Source organism: Xyrauchen texanus, chromosome 1 (assembly GCF_025860055.1).
Source record: "Xyrauchen texanus isolate HMW12.3.18 chromosome 1, RBS_HiC_50CHRs, whole genome shotgun sequence".
NCBI classification, from domain to species: domain Eukaryota; kingdom Metazoa; phylum Chordata; class Actinopteri; order Cypriniformes; family Catostomidae; genus Xyrauchen; species Xyrauchen texanus.
Genome location: NC_068276.1, coordinates 1,425,902 through 1,447,130, shown reverse-complemented (window position 1 = coordinate 1,447,130; position 21,229 = coordinate 1,425,902). Strand labels below are relative to the sequence as shown.

Genomic DNA, 21,229 nt, shown 5'->3' with positions numbered 1-21,229 from the left:
GTGTTTTATACCTTAATATGCTGGACATTCCTATTCAATTTGCATTATTTTCCTATGTTTTTACTTCATCAAAAACTATATGCCTTTATTTGTATGTAGGACATATATGATTCAAAATACATTAATATTATGCGATTTATATATGTGTTTTTTGCAGCATATATGTCCCTTACAATATTCTGTTGGAACATATAATCACAAGTTTTTTTAGCAAATCTTTTCCATATGGGAGATCAGGCTGTAGACCAGGCAGTGTAAAATATTGAGGACAATGGTGATGAAGCTGTTAATCTGGATTTTGATGTTGATACTGAAGTTGATGACTTGTACATGGCAAGTGATCCTGATGAAGACTCTTGCTCTGATAATCTTGAAGAGGAACCCCATAATGATGCTAAGAGGAAACTGGCTGAATGGGCAGCTAACCGAAATGTGTCTCATTCTGCACTTTCAGAACTATTAGGTATACTTTTGGAGCTAGGTTTGGATTTACCAAAGGATCCCAGAACTCTCCTCAGTACAGTGAAAGAATGTGATGTGAAAGAGATGGGTCAGGGTAGCTACTATCATTTTGGCCTTACAAGTGCAATAATTTCAGAATTGAAAATTACAAGCTGAGAGTGAACTGACAACAGATACATTGACTGTTCGTGTGAATGTTGATGGATTACCTCTTTCTAGGAGCTCTAATATGCAGTTGTGGCCTATATTAGGTCAAATAGTTGAATTACAAAAAGCAAATGTTTTTATAATCGGTGTCTATGCAGGTCCATGTAAACCTGAATCAGTAAATGAGTACATGCATGATTTTATTGAAGATTTAAAAGTTGTCACAAGAGTTGGTGTAACTTTTAATGGTAAACACTACAATGTACCGCTGCCAGATGCATTTATCTGTGACACTCCAGCAAAAGCCTTTTTAAAATGTGTCAAAGGTCATGGTGGCTACAGTTCTTGTGAGTGTTGCACGCAGTATGGCATTTATCTTGATGGTAAAGTTGTGTTTCCTGACATGGATTCAAGCCCAAGAACAGACACTCAGTTTGATCAAATGTTTGATGAAGAGCACCACCACTCTAAATCACCTCTCCAGGGCCTAGGCATTGGCATGGTTTCCAGTTTTCCTTTGGACTATATGCATTTAGTTTGCTTGGGCATTGTCCGTAAATTAATTGCTCTGTGGTTCAAGGGACCATTACAGTGTCGGGTTTCGTCTTCTACTCTATCTGCTATCTCTTATCACTTGAAACTGTGTAGACCAAGCTTACCTCGGAGCTTCTCCAGAAAGCCACGTTCTTTGACTGAGTACAGCCAATGGAAGGCTACAGAATTCAGACTGTTTTTATTATATACAGGGCCTGTTGTGCTTTTTCAAAGATTACCACGTCAACAGTAAAATAACTTTCTCGTGTTGTCATCTGCTATGAGAATACTTTTGTCTCCTACGTGTAGAGAATTCTATGGGTATGCCCAAAAATTATTAAGATTTTTTGTTACCAACTTTGAGAAGATATATGGGACAAAATTTCTTGTTAACAATACACACAGTCTTTTACATTTAGCAGATTATGCTAAAGAATATGGCCCTATGGATTCAGTTTCATGTTTTCTATTTGAGAATTATTTGGGACAGTTGAAAAAAATGGTGAGAAGACCACAGAATCCTGTGCAACAAATTGTCAGGCGTGTTTATGAAAGGCAATTATTTGCTCACGTCCGAAGACATGGCTGAAAATGTTAAACTGACACAGCCTCATGATTTTGGACCAATGCTGACAGAATTTCCCCTGCATCAGTATGTTCAATACAAAATGTACAAACACAAAGACACAATGATCTCAAGCTCCATTGGTGCCAATTGTTTTGAACTTGAGGGAAGAGTTGGGATTGTGCGGAACATTGTTCATTCCGCTGGAGGAACACATGTGGTGTATGAACTTTTTGAGACAGGGACATGTTTTTTCAACTACCCCATTGATTCTACATCTCTTGGAGTCTGTTTGCTATCAAAACTGTCTGGTCAGCTTTCCAGTGCTCCAGTGACAGACTTCACTAAACCGCTGCTTTTACTGCCTCTTAATAATTTGTTTGTGGCTTTGCCTCAGCTACACACTACATGATTTATTGAACTCTGCAGGGTGTCCTCGTTCAGTGTTGTGGAGTTTGTGGATGAGGTTGACCCCAGGATAATTCCATTCGAGTGGTTCAAGGGCACAGAGAGAAAAGAATGCTGGTGGCCACCAGCCTCACTGGTCAATGTAACGAAGGCTGTGAAAGAGCACACACCACCAACCAGCAACTGGATAGCGTATAACGTGCGTGTAATGCGAAGTGCAGGTAACTGATTTTCCTCCTTTATTAAATATAGTAGAATAAATACTGCTATACTTTGCTTCCATTAATTAGTTATTTAACCCTTGAACTCTTTATGTTTGTGTTCATTTCTTTACATCTTTGTTTTCCAAAGTAATACATAAAGGGCTGATATAACTATAGGTTTTCACTCCTACCAAGCAGGATCACACCAGGCTTGACATAGTTTATTAATTAAATGAATGTGCTCTTGATAGATAGGAAAGAAAACCTGCAACCACAATAGCACTTTGCAGATAAGATGTGAAATCTGATTTATAGTTAGTTCTGGAAAAAATGTTCCAGAATACCTTAAAAAAAACAAATGCATTCGTGGTACTAAACGCTAATGCGAATTTCGAAATCTGCCTCACTCCTGTTATTGTGTATCATTGTGTTTTACAGCCACTTATGCCGAAGCTAGGGTTAAACTCCACCAAGCTGAGTATTCATCAGACTTGACAGACACAGACACAAATATCTCAAGAAAAAAAAGGTAGGTGTTATTAGGAGCAATGCAGGTCAAATTCCATGCCCTCTAGAAATAATATGAAGGTAGTAGGTAAGGTGTGTCTTATATGTTTGTTAACTTCTCTAGGCCAAGTGCAAAACTTATCCAGAGTCAACTGAGCACTCAACTGGAATCAAGTGAGCATTCAGATTCTTTGGAGGAGCTTCCACCCACTCCACCAAACCAACTCCTTAGGCCAAAAGTGAGAGAAGTGAGCAATTACTTCCAAAACCCCACTGCCCAACAAGGCACCAGCCCCACAGCCTGAGGAGTTACCAGCCCCACAACCCTAGGAGTTACCAGCCCCACAGCTACAGTTACCAGCCCCACAGCCCGAGGAGTTACCAACCCCACAGCCCGAGGAGTTACCAGCCCCACAACTACAGTTACCAGCCCCACAGCCCGAGGAGTTATCAGCCCCACTTGTGAAGCCATGTTCACTAAACTTCTAACAGTTTTAGAAAAAGTGAAGGAGACACAACGTGTTCATGGAAAGATGTTGAATGCCCTGCTGAAAAAGCAAAACGGATCGATGGTAGAGGTTCCTGAAGGAGTGGTCTTGCCTCTGAAAACCCAGGCTGACCTTGAGGCTCTTGATCAGAAGCTGGGGGATCGTAGTGTCATGTCTGCTGTTGTAAGTTTACATTATTTATTACATCTAAGGCCAAAAACACCTAAGGCCTACAATTTTATTTTAATTGGTGAATTGTTGTGGTTTATTTTTTTTTTATTGCTATACCCTTTTATATGTCTAAAATAAAGTTTGAATATCAGTAAGTATTTGTAAATAAGTACTGCAAAGTACCATTTGATATAAAAAAATATTTTTCTGTCTACTTTGAGGAATTGATTTGATTAATCTTAGCTTATTGTTTTTGCAGTTTATGTAAACCTTTGCTTTCTCTCTTTGGCTCTCATCCTTAGGTTGCCATGGTGGCAGATGTGGGCGGCACAAGCATAGATGACGCAACGAGAAGAATGATGAAATACATCTTTTCAAATGAGCTGGCATTGGAGTACAATTTGTTTGGCCGTCATGGGAAAAAAAAGTTTAAAGATTGTCAACGTTGTGTATGGTAAGTAAATTAACTTAGTATGACTTAAGTTGTTAATACTGATCTTAAATTTGATGGTAACACTTTACAATAAGTTAACATTAGTCAATGCATTAACTACCTTTAGTTAACAGTGAGCAATGCTTTTGTTACAGTATTATTCTTTGTTAACATTAGTTCCCCTTCTGTCGCTCTCTCTACGTTGTGTCAGAGAAGCGACACTAGGGGTCTCTCTTGAGCACCGAATATGCCTCTGAACTTTATGAAAAAAGGCCAATAGAATGTTGGCAGTCAGTATTTGCATATCCCGCCCCGGACATTCGGGTATATAAGGGAGCAGATACGATGAGTACATTCAGAAATTCTCTTCGGAGCCAGAGGATGCATGCAGCTCGCTGTCATCGCTCTCAACTCCTGCCTCTCTGAATGCTCTGCTGACTGCTAGATCTACGGCGCACTTCAGCGGCTTCTCCTTCTTGCACGGCTGTGCATTCTGCCCCTGGGCGCTTCGGCAGCACAGAGTTCTCTCACGAGAAAACTCTAAACTGTTAAAAGAGTGTTTCTTTCCTAAAAGAGTGAAATTTCCATTAAAAGAGTAATTTTCCTATAAAAGAGCGATACCCAGGGCATGGAATGTCCTTTTCAGGACGCATATTTGTAAAGATGCCATTTCCCCTCTGTGTAGTTCCTGGATGCGGTAGAGTGCTCTCCGCTTCAGACGGCCACAAGCGCTGTCTCGTGTGTCTGGGCGCCGATCACACCGAGACAGCATTTGTGGATGGTTCATGTTCTCATTGTGAGAACATGACCATGGTAACGTTGTGGTCGCGGCTTGCTTTCAACAGAAAGCATGCCACTCCAGCCGCCCCCCGCGTCGTTCCTCCTTCCCACGGGATTGAGGACGATGCCGTTGGCGCTGGAGGCGATTTGGGGATGCCAACGGGTGCAGCTCCGCCGGGTACGCCCCCTCGGACCTCCCGTCCCCCAGCACACTCGTTAACCTCCGTCGGCTCTCGGGAAAATGCTTTCCTGGCCGCCGCCAGCGTGGGGCTGGATTGGAACCCTACGTCCTCCCCACAGCCTTCGCGGTTGGACGATTGATTTCTGGGGTCTGCGTGTCGCTCAAAGCCTCGCCCCACCCCAGTTCCTTTCTTCCCGGAGGTGCATGATGAGCTGACGTCTACGTGGAGAGCACCCTTCTCCACTTGTCGTGCCACCCGCTCATCCGCTCTCACCACCCTCAACGGCGGAGCGGCCCACAGGTACACCGCGATTTCCCCGGTGGATAGAGCTGTTGCGCACCACCTTTGCCCCGGAAGCTCTACCACCTGGCGGGGTCGCCCTGTACTTCTGTCCAAGCTGTGTAGGACCACATCCTCGCTGGCAGCGAAGGCCTACAGCTTGGCTGGACGCGCCGCTACCGCCCTGCACGCCATGGCCCTCCTGCAAGTCCACCAGCCCAAGGCGCTCAGGAACCTGCAGAGGGGTGGTCCTGACCCAGATGTGCTGCAGGAACTGCGCTCAGAAGGTCACAGCGCAGGTACTCGGTCAGGCGATGGCCACGCTTGTGGTTCAGGCACGTCACCTATGGCTCAACCTGGTCGAGATGCGTGAGACGGACAATGAACGCTTTCTCAACGCCCCTATCCCCCAGCTTGGCCTGTTCGGCGACACCTTCTCCACGGTGAAGAAACAGACGGAGGCCATCTCACACATCATGCCACGCCACAAGCCTGCCACCGTGGGCCCTGCCCCGTCTGCTCGCTGAGGGTGTCCTCCTGCGAGAAAGAACCCTGCTCTGCCTCAACATCTCTCAGCCCCAGCGTCGAGCTCCAAGCAAGAGGTAAACGCCCCCTGTCTCCAGGACCCCTTCAAGGGCCCAGAAGGCTCCCAAGCGCTCCTGAGCCAGGCAACCCAGAGCCAGAGAAGTTAGCTCCGGAGGTGGTAAGACCGCTCCATCCCCCGGTGGAGGGCCAGGAGGAGAATCCTTTGTTTTTTCATTTGCTGCACCCCCTTACGAGTTCAGGCGCACTACTAAAAGTGTGGCGTCCTCGTGGGCACTGGCCCGGGGCACCACCCTAGCAGACATATGTAGAGCAGCAGGCTGGGCAACACCTAATACATTTGCGAGATTCTACAATCTCCAGGTTGAGTCAGTTTCGTCTCGTGTCCTCTCAGGTCCGAGCCGGTAGAACTCTGTACACGTCACAGACTGACCGGGTGGATCACTTGCACCTAGCGCCCTTTCCCTTACCCAAGGCAAAACAGTGCGCTTTCTTTCCCAGGAGATCCCACTTGCCAGTTGGATCCCTGGTCGATTCCTCCCTAGCCCTCGGGATCCTCAGTTCAGCGGAGGAACTGTCCGACCCAATCCATTGCAGGTACTCTAGTACTACCTGTACTGGAATAGGTGCTCCACATGCGTAGGCCTCCTGAATGGACTCCTCCTGTGTGTATTCTCATGGTTCTGTCCCCTCACGAGCGGACTCCCATTTCTCCCTTGGGAAACCCCAGCTGCCCCGGTTGCCGTGTTGTAGCAACTCCCCCCTCCTATGGGGCTGGATCTACCACCGCACCATTCTTCCCACTTGAGACCTAGATGGCCTAGTGATGTATTCGCAACAGTTACCTCCCCTTTTCGGGTGGGTGTGGCCTCTGCAGGGTCCCTCCCTCTCAAGGGAATTGGGCAAGACACCCTTCCCTCAATGCGTGTAAGGGCCCTGGCTGTTCTTGCTCTATGCAGAGAAACATAGAGAGAAAAGAGGCCCGGCCAGGCTCGGCCCGTTCCCAGGTTGGCAAGAGTCGCCTTGTTCCCCTCCCAGGGTAACTAGAAGGATTCTGAACGATTCTGGGGCATTGGAGAAGGGTACGTGCGGCCTGACACAAGTGGCCGTCCTCGCACGTTGAAATACCTGCGCGCTCCTGTGTCAGCAGTACACGTACACGGCTCAGTGCATGGCGTGATTTAAATTGGACCCCTAGTGTCGCTTCTCTGACACAACGTAGAGAGAGCGACAGAAGGGGAACGTCTAGGTTACGTATGTAACCTCCGTTCCCCGATGGAGGGAACGAGACGTTGTGTCCTTCCTGGCCACGTCGCTGAGCCGAGCCACTGTTGTGGCCGGATCATTTCTGGCTCCTCAGAGAAATCCTGAATGTACTCATCGTATCTGCTCCCTTATATACCCGTATGTCCGGTGCGGGATATGCAAATACTGACTGTCAACATTCTATTGGCCATTTTTCATAAAGTTCAGAGGCATATTCAGTGCTCAAGAGAGACCCCTAGTGTCGCTTCGCTGACACAACGTCTTGTTCCCTCCATCGGGGAACGGAGGTTACATACGTAACCTAGACGTTAATGAAAACACAACTAACCATTGTTAATTCATATTAGCTCAGGTCCATTAAGCTATATTAACACAACAAGGTAAACAGGTAAAATGTTTTATGTTTTATTTTGGTTATGTGTTAGTAAATGTTGAAATTAACATTAATTAAGATTAATAATGCTTTAGAAGTATTTGTCATTGTTACAAAGGTAATTAACTAACAACAAATAGAACGTTATTGTAAAGTGTTACCAATTTCATTTTAAAATCTGCAGACAGAATTACTTATTGAATTCACGTGCCTACTTAATCCTGTAAAGCCCGACAGAAAATCTATTTTATTTAAATGGTGCAGTACATTAAACTTTTAGTCAAAATATGTTTTTTAATGGAAGGACAGACACAAGCTAAATTTCCCTGTCGCTTTCTGCTGTGAGTGTGGACTGCCTTAGACAGAGAGCAGACGCATCAAATCAGGTTTGTTGCATTAAATCCATTAGACAATGTTCCTCCACATAATATTTCTTTAGAACATACACACCAAATAGTTAATTATTTTATTATTTCTTGAGACCTCATAATAATTCTACACTGTTGATGGCATGACTGCAGTGCTAAAGTTCATTGTCATCAAATTTTGAGTGGTTTGTTAGATCCGCCAAATTTAGTAACTACCGAATTGAGTCATCCAGAATGTGATTATCTGCTGCTACTGATCTGCGGCCAATTGATCAGACCATCCCTATTTGTAATATTAATTAGTTTGTATTAAAAATTCATTTGTTTTGCAGAGGCTCTTACCCAGATAGCAAAAAATATCCGCACGGCTTCTTTTTGCCGCCGTCCCTAAGCTGTCGGCTATAGGTGCGTCCCACTGGCGGGGATGAAACGTTTGCCGCCGAATTCGTCACTCCCATTTCTTGCGAGGTGCCGCCCGCGAAAAGCTGGCGGGCCGCCCGCTTCATTTTCTCTGGCGGTTGCCTCGCGCCAATCGACCGCGGCCGGCTGGCGGCAAGACGCTTTGAAATGCAAGGATTTCTACTCTCAAACTCGACCAGCAATGTTGGCTATTATTATTTTTTGCTCCAAAGCCATTAGGGTTTATAACAGAGTCTTGACTCTTGATTCCATGATAAGGTAAGGTTTTGGAAATTACATTTAAATTACTTTGAAACTTTGAAGCGATTATACAGTAATATATGTAAAATATATTGAATTATTTTATGCACTTGAAAATTGTTTACATTTCTTTGATTGCTGCGCATTTGAGACATGCACCAATAAACCAAAAAGAATTCCTTTTGTAAAACTTACTTGGCAATAAATATCTTTCTGATTCTGATTAGGTTTTAAAATAGATATTTAATTCATGGTATGAACAATTTAGCAGAATAAATTGATGAAGTTAGACTTTTCACCAATGCCTGACTATCAGTGAACAGTGAAAGACATCTGCAACATGGCCAGAATCTCGGGTATACTTAATTTTTTTTATTAATTTGCAACCATGGTGATATCTATCATAAACATGAAAATCCCTGTTTTGACGTGAAGGATAAACTCAATGAAAAAGCGAAATTATCCTCTGGTTTCACAGTTGCGCAGAAATTTTGTTTATGTCTACATTTTTTCCAACCTCGATTTATTTGTTATTTTACCTTTTACAGGTTTTTACAGGTTTTGCAATTATGACCTTTATTTTCTACAGGAGCCATCTGGAAGAACCCGGCAACCCAGGATGCCACTGATGAGGCGATCCAGGTTAACGTTATGCGTTACTTGAAAGGAGCATCTGAACGTGAAGGTGGAAAAAGGCGCCGCACAGCTTAGAGGGACCCACAGCCGACCCCTTAAACCTAGGCTGACTACTGACACCCCAGCATCACTGACAACTGGAACCCTTTCTTTATCCTGCAGTCAGTAACATCAAGACCCCTAAAAAAGCCGCTAAAAGTGTCAGACTACACTCACCCAATCCACACTGTTCACTGTGGAAATTGCTCTTTTTTTTTTTTCTTTTCTCTCGTGACCCTGCTTTGAGGGCAGCTCCTTGGATGAATGTGGGATGGTTTGTCCTTTTATACAGGCGCACGAGGAATCACTGAAGATATGCTAATTTGCACTGCCTCATTCTGGAGCTCGGGGAAAACTGGTGATTCTTAGCCCACTACGCCACGCAGTCCCCAACCACTCCAGACATTCTAATTGGCTGTGTTCTCTACAGCCAGATTTTCTGCTGTTAATTATATTTATTCCCACTTGTTGTCATGTGTAAGTTGAATGTCAAAATTTATATTATACCTGTTATCCTGCACATTCTTTGATACCAAAGATCTCAATTATTTCATATACAATTTGCTGCTTATTTCATTGTTACAGTGCTTAACTATTTTATTTTTAATATAGCTTGTAAATCCTAGATTATACATCTAATACTTGATATCTGCACATTATCTGGTATCAAATATTCTACTTACCGTGACTTTAGTATTGGCTTATTTCATTCCGTCAGTGCTTAACGATTCTATTATAGTTTGTAAATCCTATTTCATACCTCTGATACTTGATATTGCACATTAACTACTACCAAAAATTCTACTTTCATTCCGTCACAGTGCTTAACTGTTATTCTATTGTTAAATATAGCTTGTAAATCCTTGTGCCACAGGTCAGCATTGCAGTTATAATGGTATATTCTACTCCAGAGCTTTACTCTAAATTATTACCACTTAACCTGTTAGAAATTACTTGTAAATATGATGTTATACCTCAATTTATTTGGTCCTCATTGCTTATGTTTACTGGTAATTCTTTTCATCCCAGAGCTGACCTCTTTATATTATTAACAATTATTGTAAGTGTTACAATAGTGTTTTTTTTTATTTATTTTTATTTTTTTTAACCAAAATTGAATTGGAAGCCTGCATGTTCTTTAGTGTGTGTGTGTGTGTGTGTGTGTGTATATAATGTTTGTATTTTTCTGTTATTTATATTTCAGTGATCTGACATATTGTTTCAATGACAGTTACTGTACTTTGAAATGTGGAATTAAAATGCCAAATGGAAATTTGTCTGGTTTGATCAATCATTATTCTTGATAAACTGCATGCTATAAATATATATATATATATATATACACACACAATAAGCGGCGGCAGATCGCTCGGAAAAAGCGTTTGCCTCCGACGCCCCGCGGAAGGTCCGCCTTTGATGTAACGGCGGCGGAACGGCGGATGGCCAGCGGGCCGGCCGCGGAACGAAGGCGGTAGGAAGGCGGTGTGCCGTCAAACGTGTTTGCGATATTGCCATTCTGCCGCTTCTACTGCCCCCGGAGCACCGCCAGCGGCCCGCCGACTTATTGCTATCTGGGTAAGAACAACCCCCTGACATCAAAGGTCAACCAGCAAAAAGCTGAGAGGGCACTGTCAAAATGGTTCACTGGAGCAAGAGACAGAGGACAAAGGGCATCAAGAATGTACCAAAATATGGCTGCAGTTTAAAGTTTACTGAAAAGGTTATAAGAAGTTGCTGTATCTAGCTGTTGCAGTTCTTGTATTTTTTTCTGACTATTTTGTTCTAAAAAGTGGGTTGACAGCTTTCCAAAACACTCAAGGCTGGTTCTAAAATAGTTTTGTGACATAAAGCTGTTAAAAATAGTTAAGCTAAATAAAGCTGGATTTTGAACATATTTCAGACTCACTGTGTTCTCTACTGCATTCTGCTGGTAATTTTATGATATTTTATTTGTGAGGTTTTTCTATTCAGATTTGCATACGTAAGCTTGCTTCAAAATTAACATTTTGTCTGAACCTCTAGTAAATTACGTTATGTTGTTAAGTTGTCTGTTCAGAATCGTGATCATTGTTATAATGAACATAAGTTATAATGTTGGCTGGGATAAAATGCATCAGAAAAACAGAGCAGAGGTCGCAGAGTTAGCTGCTGCGGGAGAATTGCACAATCCAAAACATGAGAATGTTTTATATTACAGTAAGTGCTTCGAACTGACTGATGTGTTTTCCTCAGCATTTTACACAAAGTCCTGACAGTAATTGAGTCTTCGCTGAATAAGCGCAAGTCCGTGCATCAATCAAACGGCGCTCGAAATGGAAGTGCAATAACCCTTGACTAAAATACAAATTTTTATCAAATATGTTGTTTGATGTTATATTTAGCTTTAAACTCTACATGAAACGAAAGTAATTGTGTTTTTATGAGAGCAGTATCTGTAATGAGAATATGTAATTGTATATAAATGTTAAAAATCTCATACATTTACTGAATAAAGTCACTGTGTTCAGAAAATGTAATGCGTGCTACTGTAGAACATTCAACCTCTAACCAGTTTACACTTAGGCTGTGCTTTTGTTTTTATTTTTAGCATTTTTAATATAGTGGTTTATAACGTTATTATAAAACAATATTTATTTTCACAATGTATAGCATAGCCCACGTAGATTAATTTACTACCGTTTTCATAGGCTTCAATTTGCACAATGTTTGAAGGAGAGCATTGTGCAGAATAAAATGTACCCGATAAATACCCAGAAAATAAAAATTGGCCTTTTAATCCAACTAATTGATTAATAATTTACAGATTAATCGATTAGCAAACAAATAGTTAATTGCAGCCCTAGTATTGTTATTGAAAAGAGTTTTGAGTTTTAATATTGATGTAGTATCAAATGCTTTGGTCATGTGTGTATCATGCTTAAAGCAGGTGCTCCTGCCTCCTCAGGTTGGGATAGTGACATGGCCTCACTGCTACTGCCGGTCTACCTCCTGCCACCACCTCCAAGTGGAAAAAAGTGAGCTGTAAAGATCAGTACCCGGGAAGCTGTGGACCATGTAGTCAAGTTTCATAAGGTCAGTGTGTCATGATCTCCAATGGCAATCGCCATTGTCAAAAGGCAATTGTGTAACCCTCCCCCCTGTTTCTTTTCAATGTCGTCACCACAGAATTTTAAGTCTGATCATTTATGTTTTGCCTCCTTGAAGTGCATAGCGAATAGAGAGTGGGGTTCACCTCTTTTGACTGCAGTCTTTTGCTCGTTCATTCTTATTTTTAGTTGTCGGTTTGTCTTGCCAACGTATTGGAGTTTGCAGGGACATGTGATAAGGTAACCAACATTGATGACCTCTCTGTTTATTCTCTTTGTGTGACTGTGGTACAAAAACTTGGTTGCCTCATCACATCCTGCATGGGAAAAGCCAACTGTGCCATCAGAGTGTGACTTATCCATCAAAATGTGGTGTTCAGTGTAGATAAATTTCATTTAATTGTTATCTTACAGTCATGTCGCAGCCTTCAGGAGTACTTTGGTTCAAACCAGCGAAGGCAGCCCTACATCCTGGCAGTTGGGACGACAAGAAAGCACATCCATGAGTACTACATTGCATTGGATGGTGATCTCCTTCCCTGCAAGGGCAAGTCTTGCCTGTCAGCCTTTGATGACATTTTCAAAGCACATTATGTTTTCGTAATCTCCTATGACCAGGCCTTAAATGGAATGTACACATTTGTGCAGACCACCATCTACAACATTGATGTAGGTCATTCTCACGAAACTCCCAGAGACAAGGACCTAAGAGCTAAGCTCCTCAACTAAAGAGTTTTGATGCTTAGATGCTTTGTTGGCAAGTCTAGTCTTTACCATTCATTTAGACTGTGAAGTTGATCTGACTTCTTGGATCACTTGTTTTGGAACGGAGTATCATCCAGACCTTTTAGTTTGCACAGAAAAAGAGGACGATTTGCCAGTATTGAGTCAGATAAAAGACATCATTGCATTTAATCGAGAATATTTTCTTGTAACAGAGGACTTTCAGACACATTGTTTTGCAGAGCATTTTCATTCCTTTCATGTGATACAGGGAAAAGATCAGAATGTTTCCATGCTTAAAGTTGATAAATTGCACTTCTTTAAGCCATTTGATCTGCAAACTACTTATGGTTTTGACAGAGATTACCAGTATGCGGCTCCTGTACATGTGTGTGTATGAGTTTGTGGTTTTTGAACATCCGTGACAATAGTCATTTTGTGTCAAATATTGTTGAATATAAAATGTTTTCAAGATTTCAATGTGTCCACTGAAGATTGAAAGCGTTGAAATGGTGACACCAGTGGGAGTACATTTTCACTCTCTAATTGTTAAATAAAAAGCACTGACTTGGAGTATTTTTCACTCACTGAGGGTTCTAGGTTGACACTGCAGGTGTTGGAAACTATTGAAACATTGCAAAAAAACACTCGCCAAGTGTTAAATAATGAGCTCTGCAAAGTGTGCCGAAAGCACTGACATTGGAGTCTTTCTTTTCCTTAGCGAGGGTTCTAGGTTTACACGGCAGGTGTTCAAAAGCTCTGAGACGGTGTCAAAAAGTGCTAGTTATAAGAGCACATTTGAACTCTCCAGGTGTTCCAATGTAACACTATTTTGAGAGTATGTATTTGAAACTTTTTACAGTGTTTATTGAACACTGAACTCTTGGAACTATATTGAAACCGAAACTCCTATAGAGTACATTGAACACTCTGATTTTTGTACTTTGGCAGAACCAGACAGAGAAGCCTAGGATGGAGCCTTCGTCACCTGTGAACCAGAATATTGATAGATTAAAAACAATACACATAAAACTGAGCATCATAAAATCTTTGTAGAAGTATCAGAATATCACAATGTTGCACAACTATCTAAACATTACTGCTTGTAAGTCATGTGACTTATATTTTGATGGAGGTATGACACGAATACACCCATAAAATGCAAGTGAATAGGAGTTCCATGTTCTGAAATAGACATAAAAAGCTTAATTGTAAGCCATAAGACTCTAGTAGTTTAATAAATGTGTTCTGAAGTAAATGCCGTCTTGATTTTGGATGAGAACAGGCCAAAACATTCCTCCAAAATATACCTCTACTATAAATCTTGACATCAGCAATCAACTTCATTATCCTGATTAATTAAATAACTTCCTGGTTCTACCTAGTGCATGTGTTAAGCACTAGGACTGTATGTCTATATACAGTGAGGAAAATAAGTATTTGAACACCCTGCTATTTTGCAAGTTCTCCCACTTAGAAATCATGGAGGGGTCTGAAATTGTCATCGTAGGTGCATGTCCACTGTGAGAGACATAATCTAAAAAAACAAATCCAGAAATCACAATGTAAGATTTTTTAACTATTTATTTGTATGATACAGCTGCAAATAAGTATTTGAACACCTGTCTATCAGCTAGAATTCTGACCCTCAAAGACCTGTTAGTCTGCCTTTAAAATGTCCACCTCCACTCCATTTATTATCCTAAATTAGATGCACCTGTTTGAGGTCGTTAGCTGCATAAAGACACCTGTCCACCCCATACAATCAGTAAGAATCCAACTACTAACATGGCCAAGACCAAAGAGCTGTCCAAAGACACTAGAGACAAAATTGTACACCTCCACAAGGCTGGAAAGGGCTACAGGGAAATTGCCAAGCAGCTTGGTGAAAAAAGGTCCACTGTTGGAGCAATCATTAGAAAATGAAGAAGCTAAACATGACTGTCAATCTCCCTCGGACTGGGGCTCCATGCAAGATCTCACCTCGTGGGGTCTCAATGATCCTAAGAAAGGTGAGAAATCAGCCCAGAACTACACGGAAGGAGCTGGTCAATGACCTGAAAAGAGCTGGGACCACCGTTTCCAAGGTTACTGTTGGTAATACACTAAGACGTCATGGTTTGAAATCATGCATGGCACGGAAGGTTCCCCTGCTTAAACCAGCACATGTCAAGGCCCGTCTTAAGTTTGCCAATGACCATTTGGATGATCCAGAGGAGTCATGGGAGAAAGTCATGTGGTCAGATGAGACCAAAATATAACTTTTTGGTCATAATTCCACTAACCGTGTTTGGAGGAAGAAGAATACCATCCCAAGAACACCATCCCTACTGTGAAGCATGGGGGTGGTAGCATCATGCTTTGGGGGTGTTTTTCTGCACATGGGACAGGGCGACTGCACTGCATTAAGGAGAGGATGACAGGGGCCATGTATTGCGAGATTTTGGGGAACAACCTCCTTCCCTCAGTTAGAGCATTGAAGATGGGTCGAGGCTGGGTCTTCCAACATGACAATGACCTGAAGCACACAGCCAGCATAACCAAGGAGTGGCTCTGTAAGAAGCATATCAAGGTTTTGGTGTGGCCTAGCCAGTCTCCAGACCTAAACCCAATAGAGAATCTTTGGAGGGAGCTCAAACTCCGTGTTTCTCAGCGACAGCCCAGAAACCTGACTGATCTAGAGAAGATCTGTGTGGAGGAGTGGGCCAAAATCCCTCCTGCAGTGTGTGCAAACCTGGTGAAAAACTAGAGGAAACGTTTGACCTCTGTAATTGCAAACAAAGGCTACTGTACCAAATATTAACATTGATTTTCTCAGGTGTTCAAATACTTATTTGCAGCTGTATCATACAAATAAATAGTTAAAAAATCATACATTGTGATTTCTGGATTTTTTTTTTAGATTATGTCTCACAGTGGACATGCACCTACGATGACAATTTCAGACCCCTCCATGATTTCTAAGTGGGAGAACTTGCAAAATAGCAGGGTGTTCAAATACTTATTTTCCTCACTGTACATATACTCACCATATCTCCATCAGAAAACATCTTGCTGTTATGCTGAAGAAAAAATGACATACAAACTTGAGACACCACAAGGGTGAGTAAATGATGAGAATATCTATTTTAGGTGAACTATTCTTTATCTACCACAGTCATGTTCAAATCACTAGTGTGCTATGAATAATGTTCCTGACTTGTACAATATATTTGAATGTAAAAACATAAAATAAAAACAATAGTTAAAAATGCATAAATAACATTAAGGAAATCTGCATTTGATTCCAAAGGCTAAAATGAATACAGTAAATGGATATATGTTAGCAATAGTACTGGACAATTGTTGTTTAAAAATAAGTTTATCTAATGATTTCAAGAAAACAGTCATTATTTTAATAGTTATGCTTCGTATGTGACATTAGCATGTGCCACAGACATTACATAAAAAGCAGCAAATACTTTATGAGCATGTGAGATGGGAACATGAGATGGAGTCTTTGACATCTGTAAGAGAGAAATTCATATATTAGAATATATTAGAAACAAGTCACTACTGTATGTCAGGAAAAACATTTACAAAGCAGACTATTCCTTGTTCAGATGCAGTGTACAAGAACAATCAGGGATGTCCCAAGCATGGTGCGGGACCCAGTGAAAGTTAGTATTGCCAAATACTATGGGCATTCCGGCTCAAAAAGAGACGGCACTTTTGGCTCCTAAACGGCTCTTTAACCTGTTAACCTTCACCCCCACTCAGGGGCTCACAGCTGAAAATGACATACCTGAATTAAAATAAATATAGCTCCTGAGAACAGTGTACCACAGGCACAATTAAGGTCTCTTTGGAAAGAAGACACTTGGCACTCTACTAACAATAAATCAGAGTTGATAATGCTCAAACAAATAAAAAGTTATAAAAGTTGAAGTGCCTCATAAATAATGTGAACTTCAAAAAATGTTTTATTATTTCATGTACAAATATATAAAAATAGACCTGGAGGAATCCAATTAGGGAAAGGATTGAAAGCCACAAGTCTCATCAGTTTATATTTCAAATTTGAGGAAGATATAATGAAAAATGGGGTTCCTGCAAGCTTTTTTTCCAAGACTATGTCAGTTCCCTTTCTCCCTTCCCTGCTGTGAGGCACATCCCCAGAAATGACATCCCCAAACTAAAATAATTGTAGTTACTGAACAATTTGCTCTACATGCACAATTTAGACATATTTAAAAAGAAGACACTTTGGAGTTTATTACCCAAATGTAAAAGTTGAAAAACTTACACAGACAAACATTTATAGAATTTAAAGTGTCTTGAAGATAATTTGTACTGCAAGTAACATTGCATTATTTTATGAAAAAATAAATGAAAACGAACCTGGAGGAATCCAGTTAGGTAATTGATTGAAAGCCACAAGTCTCATCAGTTTATATTTCACATTTGAGGAAGATATTATGAAAAATGAGATTTCTGCAATATGTTTTCCAAGACTATGTCCAGGTACCAAGAAGCCTCCTTGGATACCTCAAAAAGCAACCTAATGACCAAATGTTATGAAGGGTACTGCAAGCTATTTTAGTCATCATATACACTGTTCCATGCTTTTTCAATTATAAAATAATCCACACAGCTGTTGCATGGGAAAGAATGGAAAGATAATTAGCACCGCATGTCAAGTAAATAATTCTGTATAGTTTTTATGTGGCTGGCCATTCAATCAACAATCAAACTGATGGGCAGTCGTTTAGACAGCATTCATAAATCAACAATCAAACTGATGGGCAGTCGTTTAGACAGCATTCATACTAAAGGTCGTCCATACAATCAAACTGATGGGCAGTCGTTTAGACAGCATTCATACTAAAGGTCGTCCATACAATCAAACTGATGGGCAGTCGTTTAGACACGTATAATGTGTGCATGTTACATAGCAACTCACCGATGTGAAATTGGACCATCTTTTCCGTCCTCAAGCATATCACCCTCGACGCTGTCTTCACTCTCCTCAATTTCGTCATCGCTGCTTCGAGTGATCGCAAATAAAACATCTTCAGCAGAAAAAAACTTCTTTTGACGATCCATTTGATGAGATAATCCGTCCAGTAAGTAAGACGCGAAAACAGATGTTGACTGGGGAACCGTCTTTTTACTATGGCTTGTTTGTTGTCAAATGACGGGGGTGTGGTCACAGCCTACATCGCAGGTTAGCTCCTCAATAGAGAGTGGCTGATTCAAATAAATAAAAAAATATCTTGTTCGCGAGGAATTTAGACTTTCCGTGTATCGTTGGAATCGTGCACTGCTTGGCTACATTTTCTATCAGTCATACAATTTCAATTCTTTCATTGGCTTTCGTTGTAAAGACAAAATAATAGGATCAGCATTTCATGACGTCAGAAAAACTGACCGCAGTGTTTGGATATTTTGACCTATATATTGCCTATCTTTGTATTTGTGTGTGTGTGTGCGGTCTTAATTTGTTCATTACACTCTAAGCAACACACCCATATAACGTTCGGCTACCGGAGTCTGTTTTTATGCATAATTTTATTGCATAACCGACAAGTATGATACTTCACCCTGAAGAAACTTCGATGTAAACAAAGGAATAACCATCGATGTTACAACGTTATTGTTTCTTTGGACTAAAAATGCTCTATGGGATGTTATTCAGTGGACCCTCACCTTTCCATTCAATCTGGAACTTTTAGCAGTGGATGCGTGTGTGGCTCGTTATTACGACACTACTGGTATGTACTCCGTTTTTGATTACGTGTGTTTTGATCTGTACTGCTTACATAAATGCAAGAAATACATTCATTATAAGCTTTTCATCAAAAAACAGAGCTCTATCATCGATGCTTGAGGCTTACACCTTTAAAATGATATATAGTTTGCCAAGATTAATGACGTTCTTTCACGTTAAATCTATTCATAAACATTAAACTTGTGGGGAAAAAAACTCTTCCGTGCGCTGGCGCTCTGGCAAAGGTTAACAGGTTAAAAAAAAAATGTGTTTTGTATTTTTTCAAGTCAAACAGTTTGTGATATTTTCACTATGATTGCTGCTTAAACAATTCTAATTAAATGATGAGGGTGCACAGTTTGCATATGCAGTACGTAAAACTGGCTTTGTATGAGATTTTGTTTTGACAAATTCTACACTGTGCTCTAACTTTGTCTACATTATTAAAATGCATCCAAGGTAGTAAATGTCCTTGTGAGAGATGCAATATTCGAGTGCTTGAGAGTACGGTGTCACATATTTCACCACACCAACACAACGAGTCTGATCTTGTGCTATCCGGCTCAGATTCTGCTGGAGTCCAGAACACTGCTCCACATCATATGACATGTGACACACTCGCGCAGCGATGAGAGAAACGCATCCAGATGTGCAATAGAAGTCTCTCGGAAAGTGTGCAGGTGCTGGTCTGCATCATCCGGATACACCTACAGCAGAACGAATGTTTTTAAGACTTGCGTGAGTGCTTGAGAGTGGTGCTCGCATACACAAAACACGCTGTCACATATTTCACAACACAAACACATTGGCCAACACAAACCATCCTCGGTGAGGTATATCTGGATACATGACTAATTATAAACACTATCATTTGAAGAACGACTGCTGCTATGACCACTAGACAATTTAAATAAAATCTAATTTTAACAATGCTTTAATGCTTTCCATGGGTGAAAATACAGTGGCATTAATTACACTTGGCAAATTGACCAGAGTTTAGTAAATAAAGTCTAAAATAAACCTATTTACATAAGTATGGACCGTTTTGTTCACAGTTAGTGCTACTTCAGTGTTCACGCCACCTGGTTTAACTCAATTGCACAATTAATGAAAACGACACGGGATTTTGCACTGAAACGGTTTAACAGGGAATTTGGAGACATCACTTCAGTTTTTTGATTTCAGAGGATGAACTGATGCCAACTTCAGCTGTAAGACATTGGAATTAGGAACTGCAATGCTCCTCATGACTTCTCTACCTCTCCTTTGTCGATTTATGGCCTACACTCTTTAAACTGAATACATACAATATCATATAATGGCAAAGGTTTTGGGTAGCCTTCCACACACTTTTCACAGTTAAGTTGCTGGAATTCCTCCAGACAGAACTGGTTTGTAGGCCACCTTGCTCGCACACGCTTTTTCAGTTCTGCCCACAATTAGTCTATGGGATTGAGTTCTGGGCTTTTTGATGGCCACATTCTTTCAATTGGCCCCCTATTGAACAATGTAAATACCTGCACACACTGCACATGTAAGACCGTTTCAAATATATGTATTTCCATTGATGCAAAATGATACATTTGTCATACAATTAATTCGGACTAAAACCTAATCTGTATAAAGAATAAAAACAAATGTTATGAAAACACAAACATTCTCTTTAAGTGATAACATGGGTGGCTCTTAAAAGAGCCTTTGGGTGCAGCTGGAGCTTCACTTTACTTGGAGCTGGTGTACTTGGTGACGGCCTTTGTGCCCTCAGACACGGCGTGTTTGGCCAGTTCACCGGGCAGCAGCAGACGCACGGCGGTCTGGATCTCTCTCGATGTGATGGTGGAGCGCTTGTTGTAGTGAGCGAGACGAGACGACTCACCGGCGATGCGCTCGAAGATGTCGTTGACGAAGGAGTTCATGATGCCCATCGCCTTGGAGGAGATCCCGGTGTCAGGATGGACCTGCTTTAGGACTTTGTACACGTAGATAGCGTAACTCTCCTTCCTGGACTTTCTGCGCTTCTTTCCTCCCTTACCGGCGGCCTTCGTGACGGCCTTCTTGGATCCCTTCTTCGGGGCGGACTTCGCTGGTTCAGGCATTGCAATACAATGAGTCAAGTTCAAAGTATAAGTACAAAAATCGCAAAGACACATTTATACCCTCGTCTATGCTAATTTTCCGAGGAGACAATGCGCACTCTGATTGCGTGTTTTTATTGGCCACACCCACTGCATGATTTCATTGGTCAGCTACAATTGAGACGGACAGGAATAAGAGCCAATCAGAGGATTCCACATGAAAGTCCCTCTTATCACCTCATGTTTGAAAATCACCATCCCCCACAAGATTCGGGTTCCTTTGTTCAGTTTTCCCGCTCATTTGTTTTTATTACATATTATGAAGGGGGATATATACACAATATTATACATGTATTTCTACAATAAATACAGTTTGAATGAATGCATGTATACATAATTCTGTATTCCGGAAGACAGAAACGTGATCTACAATTCTGTACAAGTTTGAAAAATAAAAAAATCGATTCCGATTCCTTCTGGGGCAACCGGTTGATATGTGACAGTAAACAGTAATTTAACGTAATCTACAGTTCTATACATGTTTGAAAAGAA

General features: G+C 41.2%; 2 protein-coding genes across 3 annotated transcripts in view; both read right to left on the bottom strand.

The window, feature by feature from the left end:
* LOC127648401 (histone H2A-like) overlaps positions 1 to 21,229 on the bottom strand; it is a 374,379-nt gene that overhangs the window by 113,719 nt on the left and 239,431 nt on the right. The window lies entirely within an intron of this gene.
* Positions 20,165 to 20,752, bottom strand: LOC127648363 (histone H2B-like). The gene has a single exon (XM_052133025.1). The coding sequence runs from the start codon at positions 20,750 to 20,752 to the stop codon at positions 20,324 to 20,326; it is 429 nt and encodes a 142-aa protein (XP_051988985.1). The 3' UTR covers positions 20,165 to 20,323.